At 46.0% G+C, this 9850-nt stretch overlaps 1 protein-coding gene and 1 long non-coding RNA gene across 2 annotated transcripts in view; one reads left to right on the forward strand and one right to left on the reverse strand.

The window, feature by feature from the left end:
* The window catches only part of LOC132467924 (microphthalmia-associated transcription factor-like), a 21418-nt gene extending 13265 nt beyond the window's left edge, over positions 1–8153 (forward strand). Inside the window, exons 3-10 of the mRNA XM_060065541.1 lie at positions 1555–1770; positions 2057–2152; positions 2269–2386; positions 2760–2843; positions 2957–3010; positions 3236–3311; positions 3558–3705; positions 4303–8153. Of these exons, the coding sequence (XP_059921524.1) occupies positions 1555–1770; positions 2057–2152; positions 2269–2386; positions 2760–2843; positions 2957–3010; positions 3236–3311; positions 3558–3705; positions 4303–4941 (1431 nt within the window). The 3' untranslated portion in view covers positions 4942–8153. The remainder of the gene's footprint in view (positions 1–1554; positions 1771–2056; positions 2153–2268; positions 2387–2759; positions 2844–2956; positions 3011–3235; positions 3312–3557; positions 3706–4302) is intronic.
* Positions 8118–9460, reverse strand: LOC132467997 (uncharacterized). Its single transcript, XR_009528145.1, has 2 exons — positions 9206–9460; positions 8118–8640 (listed from the first exon to the last, which is right to left on the reverse strand). It is a non-coding gene; the product is annotated as an uncharacterized LOC132467997 (long non-coding RNA).
* Positions 9461–9850: the final 390 nt, after the last annotated feature.

The following is a 9850-nucleotide window of genomic DNA, read 5'->3' on the forward strand; positions in this document are numbered from 1 at the left end:
AGAGAGACAGACATACAGGCAGAGAGACATACAGGCAGACAAACGTGCAGGCAGACAGACGTGCAGGCAGACAGACATGCAGGCAGACAGACGTGCAGGCAGAAAGACAGGCAGACAGACATACAGGCAGACAGACAGACAGGTAGACAGATATACAGGCACACAGACGTGCAGGCAGACAGAGGGCATTCCTGTGAATCCATTACCTCAGGAGATTGGTTCCTTGGGCTCTCTAAAAACAGTAAAAGGGCCTGCTGTATTGCGGTTTTTAAGGAAGTATAGACTTCCTTACTATCAGCACATTAATTTTAGAAGCACAGGGGGAGGGCGCAGTACAGATAAGAAGTCTGTAATGGAGTCATTGTAAGTGGAGATGAGTTACAGTATTTAAGGAACACAGGCCTTGCGTCCACAGGGTGAAAAGTGGCAATTTAAAGCGCCCCAGGGAATTGGTAGCAAGCACGGTTGCTCGGCATAAGAAAGGAAGTAATTGTTTGTGGCCTATTCTGACGTCAAGAGATGCGCCATAAAGGAATAAACTGTGCTTTTACATATAACAACACAATTTTGAAAAGGCCCATTGTCCCTATCCCTGTACCAAATGTTGCTAACATGCATAACTAATGACTTGTCCCAACCCTTATAAGCTCTGCTCGATGGGTATGTTCTCATTTCACTTGCCGACCCTGAAGAGAGAGACAGTGCTCTGTGCTTAGGTCGCCATAGCCTTGTTCCTCAGCTCCCCTCAACACATCACTCTTTTAACTTAAGTCAGGCATCAATATGTTGGAGATGCTCGGATACTATCCCAGCCAGGTATGTTTCAAACGATCCTGAGGGGTTGTTTGTTTTTATTTTAATGGATTTTATGGATTGTGATTTACCGGATTGTGATGAAACAAACTTTCATCTTTAATATTATCAGAAATGTAAAAATCAGGGCAACTGTGTTTTACTATGACCACTTCAAAAGTGTGTATGGCTCTTCCTCTGGAAATTTGTTAAAAAAATAGATATATTTTAAATGTGTCACAATCCCAACACTACTGTCAACACTACTGTCACAGATATTTTGTCACTTATTTCTTCTGTTGTCTCCTGAACCAGATGCATTCATAAAGCGAAGCAAACTTGAGTATGGTGACAAGGAACTATAACCCATAAACATCTGTCTAAACAGGATGTTTATGGATTTCAGTTCTTGCCTCAAAATTAACAAACACAAATCCTGTGATTGCAGAAGTGATGGCAGTTTTAACGGGGGGGTAGTTTAATCTGTATCCAAGCACTGGATATTCAAATTTGTTAGAAAATTTAAAAGCTGGCTATAAAAAATGTAATAATGTTTTCAATTCATGTTGATGAGCAACATTACCAAAGCGAATTGTGGGAGGCATCAACACAAACCATATGAAAGTCACTCCCCTTCTGTCCATAATGAATACCTAAACACCTCTTCCCGCTTCTCCTTCTCGCTGTCCTTGGGGAACATTTGAATAACCAACCCCTGCCTTTCCCCTCCTCCTCCCCCCCCCCCCCCCCCCCCCCCCATAGGTCCAGACGCACCTGGAGAACCCCACCAAGTACCACGTCCAGCAGTCCCGGCAGCAGCAGGTGAAGCGCTACCTGGGCAAGCTGGGCCCCCAGGTGGTGAGCCTGCCCCTCCACCACCAGCCGTCGGACTGCGCTGGCATGCCTCCCGGGCCGGGGAACAGCGCCCCCAACAGCCCCATGGCCCTCCTCACGCTCAACTCCAATTGTGAAAAAGAGGTAGGAACCTTAGTGGGTTTTTATGTATTTTATAGATTTTCTTTTACCAAAGACAGACCAAGAACAGTGTTGCCAGATTGGGCAGATTTCACGCCCAATCTGGCAACACTGACCAAGAAAGCTTGCTTAACGGCCTTTATTGCTTAGCCAAAGACACCGTGTTTGCATAAGCGTCCGTCTATCTGATATTGTAGGTTTATTTCCCTAAATAACCGTTTAATGGAGATGAAATGTAGTGCTCCTTCATAACATTGAAGCTAACATGCTCCTGTGTTGGGTGCTCCAGATGGACGACGTTATCGACGACATCATCAGCCTGGAGTCCTGCTACAACGAGGACAACCTGGGCCTGATGGACCCGGCCCTCCAGATGACCAACACGGTACGGAGGCCCTGCTGTCCCTCTCGCCCCCACGCACTGGGCCTCACTTTAAACCACCACCACCGCAGCAGTTATGTCTCTCTTTTTAATCAATACCCATCATGCTCTTTACTCAGATCCCTCTGCCTGGCAACCTGATGGACATGTACGCCAATCAAGGGATGCCTCCGCAAGGACTGGACATCAGCAACTCCTGCTCCGGCAGCCTACCCAGCATCAAAAGGGAGTTCTCTGGTGAGCACACACTCTCTGCAACGGCAGGGAAACACGAGTCATGGAGTCAGCATGCACAACCAATTACCTCTTCAAAACAAGGGTTTGGGCTATTGGAGTTCTTTAGTCCTTCTTTAGTTCTTTAGTTTTTAAAGATATCCTTTTTAATCTAATACAACAGCAATATTATACTGCCTGTGATGGATGGAATTAAGTATTCCTCCACGACCAGCATGGATAAATCCTATCAAAATACGATGTTTTTTTAAAAGATGTATGACTTACCTATAAAGGATCATTGTAGCAGTCTTCGCCCTGTTTATATGTTTATAAATGTGTGATGTGTTCCATGCACTGTTTTACTCAAACACGTCACTCCTCTGCCTCTGCGTAGTGTCCCAGTCTCCGAGCATGATGCACATGCTGGAGCGGTCTGGCTCCTTTGACGACTTCCAACTGCCTGATGGCTTCCCCGTCGGTAGGTAGCCCTCGCCCACACCACAGGGAGGGCAGCTGCCTCAGGACCTGTTCACAACACCAACCCCATCCTGCCGTTGCATATTGTTTAATCCTCATTGCGTTGTTCTACAGAATCTGAAAGGGTGATGGCGAAGGAGAGGCAAAAGAAGGACAACCATAATCTGAGTGAGTTTCGTGTTTCCTCTCTGACGCTGTGTAGAACATTATAGACATGTTGGCTCTGTGGGGAGAGGCTGCAGCCGAACACAGCTGACTCAACTCGCCTCGAAATAAATGCTGGGTTTTAAATGCATTGATTTGACATAGTTTGCATGGAGTTAGTGGATGGCGGCATTGGATGTTGAGTCGTCGTGCCCTGTTATTCACACAGCGTGTCTTTCTCCGTTGCAGTTGAAAGGCGCCGGCGTTTTAACATCAACGACCGCATCAAGGAACTGGGAACGTTAATCCCAAAGTCCAACGACCCGTGAGTATTGTTACACACCCGCCTCAAACGCCTCTCTAGTTCAATCATCTATCAATCAATAATTGCTAACTAATTACTCTGCAGTTCCTCAAACGATGAGCAGAACTTTGCAAGAGTCATGGTTCAGCGTGTATCCCCTGACGTGTTCTGCTGGGTTGGTCCTGAAGGCGTTGGGTTCTAATGTTGCGGTGTGTGTGTGTGTGTGTGTGTGTGTGTGTGTGTGTGTGTGTGTGTGTGTGTGTTCAGAGACATGCGGTGGAACAAGGGCACCATCCTGAAGGCGTCCGTGGACTACATCCACAAGCTGCAGCGGGAGCAGCAGCGGGCCAAGGAGCTGGAGAACCGGCAGAAGAAGCTGGAGCACACCAACCGCCATCTCATGTTGAGGATACAGGTGAGACATTCACTCCAGAAGCCTCCTGTTCATAACAACGTACAGCACCAGAGCCCCATGTATACCTCCATGTCCATCTCCTTTTCTTTCTACTAGTTTTTTCCACCATACCACTGATTGAACGCTTTTTATGTGCATGTATTTGTACATGTACTGCATTTATATATGTATGCAGATATTAATATGTATATGTATATATATATTTTTTTACTTATTTAGAATATCGTTCTTTTTTAAATGTATGTGAAGTGTCTTAGTGTCTCTTTAAAGGCACTTGAACTGATAATGATCTACTACTATTATTATTAGTAGGATTATTACAATTAGTTTTATTTTTATACATTTGTGTATTCATTTACATTTACATTTAGGGCATTTAGCAGACGGTTTTATCCAAAGCGACACCATATCTGGCTCTTCAGATTAGACCCCATGACTTGAACCCTTCCCTGACTCACTCTCTCTCTCTCTCCCTCTCTCTCTCTCTCTCTCTCCTCTCTCCTCTCTCTCTCTCCTCTCTCGTCTCTCTCCTCTCTCTCTCTCTCTCTCTCTCTCTCTCTCTCTCTCTCCTCTCTCTCTCTCTCTCTCTCGCCCCAGGAGCTGGAGATGCAGGCGCGTGCCCACGGCCTGCCCGTGTCGTTCCTCCCCGCTCTGCACGGCGGAGCTCACCTCGCACTGCGTCAAGAGGGAGCCCGCCATGGCCGACTGCCACCAGGACCTCTTCACACTGACCGCCCAGCAGCACCACCAGGACCCCGCCCAACAGCTGCACCAGGACCCCGCCCAGCAGCACCACCCAGGACCCCGCCCAGCACGTCCACCCTGGAGCTCCACGACGGCTACCACGAGGAGGGCCCCCACGGGCCCATGACGGCCACCCTCCCCAACCACTACCAGATGGCCAAGGGCGGCTCCAGACACGGGGACGACCGCATGGACGACACCCCGTCACCGGCCAGCGGGGGGGACCCGCGGCTCTCCTCCCTCTCCCCGGACGCCTCCAAAGACAGCAGCCGCCGGAGCAGCATCAGCATGGACGAGAACCACCCAGGGCTGTTAGCAGACCCTGCTCATGGAGGGGCGCGCGGCACCCTGCAGGCCGCAGCAGAGCGCAGTGCGTCGAGGCGAGCTCGTTCTTGCTCGCCGAAGAAGACTCTTGGTTCTCGTCGTTTTTGGTGGTTCTCTGTTGGTTTGTCACCAACCTCTTCCTCCTCCCCGATGTTTACATGTATTTAATATTTTTCACTTGTGCTTTTTTGTATCTTTTTTTTTGTGCTCTGAGGCTTAATTTCATGGACTGATTTTAATTATTATTTTTTGTATTTAATCAATATTCTGATGACAATGAGTTGAAAGTTGATTTTTTTTTTATATTTAAAAAATATGCATATTAATGGGTAGAGGTTTGATTCCATGTATTTGTTGTGATTTCAAAGAATGTAGAAAAGTTAGAAATCATGGTCGGATATATTTTACCGTGGGAAACACTTTAAATCAATAGCAATAATATATTAACATAACTATTTATCAACTACTGTAGTGCTTTACACTCCTTGTGTCTTAATTGTATATTTATATCGCGGGACGAGCCACTGCCTTATACATTGCAGTGTAGGTGACTTGCGCATAATTTGCTATTACAATGAATCCTTTTCAGTCTTCCAAGTTAACACATGATTATCTATCACTACTACTAGTCACTTATTCCAGTATTCATGTCATGTACAACGTCCCCGGTAGCATTCATACACTCTAAATGTTTATCTTATACTCAATGTATAAGATACTCACATTCTCAAATGAAGAGATATAAGTGGGAAGTTAACTATCATAAACCAATATGTGAAAAAATAAAGCTGCCATAAGAACTGAACTTAAATCAATTTCAAGCCTTTTTCAAGAAATATAAAAAAGATGATATATGTGATCAAAAGGATAACAACATTTCACAGACCATAAAAAAAAAAAAACATTTTACCAGTGACTAATACCATTATATGGTAATAATACCATTCAAAATTTAATTTCAAACCAATGCACACAAAAACAAACACTATCAAGAGATTCCTCTTGGGTCACCACTGGGGGAATCTCACTTAAGGGCCTCGTTGTTTCAGGCCCCGGGTCGTCAATAACAGGCGGTTTAAAAGGGTTTGACGTTGTTTCCTTAATGAGAAAATCAGGTGATTGCCACTATCAGCGCAGGCTCCTTGATTGTTAACTCTTTCTTCAGGCCGGTACAAAGGAGCGCATGTGTCTGCCCAACGTCTCAGAGAACCCAGTGCGGCTCACACTGAAACCCATGATCCGTGTGATGTCGAGTGCCTCCTCCAGCCTCTCCAGGCTGTCTTGCCTCATGTCTGTCATCAAAATACCAACCGGGGGGGACGTTTCCACACGTTCATGGGCCGCAGAAGACACAGAGAGCCTGTTGTGAACGTGCTTAGGGCTGGGAACGCTGGATACAATTAACAGCTTGTTTTTCTTTGGTACGTTTTTTAAGGAGCGCAAATATTTATTTGAACCGCATATGTTGTATAAGATGGACCCCCTTGAAGAATGAATACACGCATATAAGTATACTATTTAAATAAACTTAGTTATCCAAACTTCTGAGAGGTGTAAATTAAGAAACAAAAAGTAATTTAGATTGATCGTACAAATGTATTGTGATTATGCAATCAGAATGAAAGGATTTAGTGTGTTGTGTTGACTGTATTTTTGGGAGGCCGACTGGCCTACTGTGCTTTTTTACTTTATTTTATCAGAATACGAAGTGTAACATACCCTAGCCTCGTTCTTTTCCCAACACTGTTAACACACACTCCATCGATATCTTTATGTGGGGAAATCTTATTTTACTTTCATAGCATCCTTCTAGTCCCTAGATTATATTTTGCTAAATCTTTTGGTATTATCTGACGGTCAATCTATTATGCATTTAATGGTCAAAGGATGTTGTGTGCTGACTGTGGACATTTATGTTGCCAAGGACTATAAGGAGACTGATGTAGGATTCTGTATTAAATACATGACATGCACAGAACACTGGAATGACATCAGAGTTAAGTTAAGTGGTTTGCCAGCCCTTACCTCTAAACTAACTAATATACGTGGGTTTTAAAATGAACATATTAAGTATGACTGATACCATTTTGAAAGATGTAATCTAGTGTGCAGTTGTAACTATTTGACTTCCTCGCTTTCTTAATGCAGCCATGTTGAGAGCCCTGTTACAACAAAACCTCATGTTTTCACTTTTATTTTTCTATTTCGTTCCGGAACTATGCAATGGTTACAGCCGTGCTTGCAGAGCGGCATCACGTCTGTCGTTGCACCTTTGACAATTTCAGGTCCGCATTTCCTTTGATTTGTGTCGCGGATTAGTCTGAGACACCCGAGAGAAGTTATTTTCTCCTCGTCATTAAAGTGCCTTACAATAGAGATTTCTTTCTCATGGCGGTGTTGTAGCAGACGCAGACACTGAGCACAATGCGGGGCTGATGACTGTCCTGATAAACAGTGTTTCACGGGGTATGTGAGGTCCGTAAGGGAAGGTGTAGGAGAGGGGATTCATTATCCAGTAAACACATCACTATATGCTTCTACACTATAGGCATTGATAGCTCCTCACTCCCCTTCTGAATCACCCTGGCCCTGGGCACTAACTCGTGAGATATTCCAATCGTATCCTCGCAGTTAAAAGAAAGATAAAAAAGGCAATAATGGTTTTATTGTAAGTTACACTTTTGTTTTACTTCCTTTTTTTATGTTGACAATGTTTTGCCTGAATGTACTTTATAGTGTTGGTTGCCAAAGTAAGCCACGGATATTAAAACAATCGGAATTATGCAAAATATAGAAAGAAATATGTTAAAGAAAGGAAAATTGTGATTTAATGAATGGTATCGTCCTAGCAATAATGTATCGATGATTGCAATCCGTCAGCGGCAGAACTGCATTGATTCAGAATGTTCCACATCTGCGGACAACAGAGTCAAAGCCATAGTGAAGCAATAAACGCAGGCCCGTGCCGTAGCACATGGTCTTAAGCTACATTTCTGTATTTTTTCTTTTAAATCATTCAGCACTTGTGTCATCATCGCCAAAAGCATTGGTTGTTCAAGCTATCATATCGCGTGAAATTGTTGAAATTGTTGAAACTGTTAAACACATTCTATAATGGTGCATTCTGGGTAGACCTATTTACCACTACAAGAAAACTACACTGCTGGTTCAAATTGTAACCTTTATTAAACGTGTTCTGGTTCCTCTGGGTCGTATTATAGACTCTGTCGCTAATGTTCCTAGAATGTGTGTTAGTGTGAGAGACGTGCGCGGCGATGTTCACAAACTGGTTGAAGGATGGTGAGTCTCTGAACGTCGACTCACTGGTACTCTATGTGAAAATGTTGTGGAAAAATATTAAAACGTTTTATTTGAATGTTCACAGCCCCTTGGTCGTTGTTGTTTGTTCACCAGCTTTTGTTTGTTTCCTGTTCAAGAGCGAAAAAAGGCAGTTCAACCAAAACCTACAACCAATAAATCTGGAGATCAATGTTATACTGAGGCACAGTCCCCTGTACAGGCTAACTCTGCGTTGTACGGTCACTCTACATTCTCCTGTTTCTTTGTAATTCTCCCTGGAGTCCTCCCCTCAGGTCTCGTTTCTCCCGTGAAACCCCCTCACATGTGTTCCTCAGTGTCTTTACAGCATCACCACTCAATACGAAATGCGTCAGTGAACAGAAAACACTCAAAGCTCCACCAGACTGAACACGTGAGATCTGGCCTCAGCGAGACCATTCGATGCGCCACACTGCAGGGACGACAGTACAGCTCCATGCCGTCAGCTGTCCTCTGGGGCTGACAGCTCCTGGTTCCATTTACTGTAGGCCTCACACACGGTCTCATCGCTGATGTCATGGAATATCTCTAAAGAAACAAAAGGGAGGAATCAGATTGGTGTCGTGTTTCAACGAAAAGCACCACATGGATCCCACAAACACTGCAGAGCAACGACTATAAAGACCAGGATAATGGGCAGGGGAGGGGGCTGTGCTTGGCCGTCGCCCCCTCCCCTGCCTGGGACTCTATTAATCGACTCAGTGTGAATATAAAATTGGACGGATGGATCGATAAAAGCCACCAAACTTTGATAAGTCAGTTTGAGTGCAGGCCATGCAGGGAGCGACATGGAGGAACAAGCGGGGTCTGTGGTCTCCCCATGATGCTCTATGGTCCTCAGCAGGCAGGCGGAGGACAGATTAGTTGCAAGGGTGGTCAACTGTCAGCCGAAAGGCACCGCGTTCAATCCCCAGACGTCCATGTATCTGCGTGGGCGACGTGAACATGAACATGTTATTTTATTTTATTTTTTTTATTCGGTAACACTTTTGCAATAATGTCACCCCCAAAATGTGCCATTGTTAAAGTCTCAATGTGTGCGGTGTGCGTGCATTCGTGCCGCGCTTGCGTAGTTCCTGGCTCGGCGCCCCACCTGCCCTGCCCAGCCCCCGTGGGGAGGGGCATCCTCAGGGAGCCGGCCGAGTGCTTCAGCCGCCCCGCCAGCGCCTGGCGGACCAGGCCCAGGCTGCAGGCCGCGTGGTGGACCGGCAGCCCCAGCCCCCGCATGCAGCCCAGCACGCGCTGCTGCTGCTGGGCCGTGAGCAGGCCGCGCTCCCGGGCCACGAACAGCATGAAGGACATGTCGATGGTCACCGCCTCGCCGTGGAGCAGGGCGGGCAGCACCGTCTGGGGAGCGGGGGGGGCGGGGGGGGGGGAGGGGGGGGGGAGGGGGGAGTGGGGAGGGGGGAGTGTTAGCGACGTGTGAGCTTGGCGGGCCCTCTTTGTTAGAAAGGTGTGGGAGTGGTGGGCCCTCCTCTTGGATGAAAGGTGTGAGCGTGGCGGGCCCCCCGGACCCAACATGTGAGCACTGAGAGCCCTGCCCAGCTCACACCTCGCAGAGTCACACTCGCTGAGAAACGCGCTGTTAGTGCCTGGGAACGCTCTCCATAGCTCCAATGATATTTAAATATGAAAATGAATATACATGTACATATTAATATAAATCGGCATGAATATACATGTTTTTATGAATATTAATGTTGATGTTACTGTTAATATTCCTATTCAGATGGATATC

Source organism: Gadus macrocephalus, chromosome 1 (assembly GCF_031168955.1).
Source record: "Gadus macrocephalus chromosome 1, ASM3116895v1".
Taxonomy (NCBI): Eukaryota; Metazoa; Chordata; class Actinopteri; order Gadiformes; family Gadidae; genus Gadus; species Gadus macrocephalus.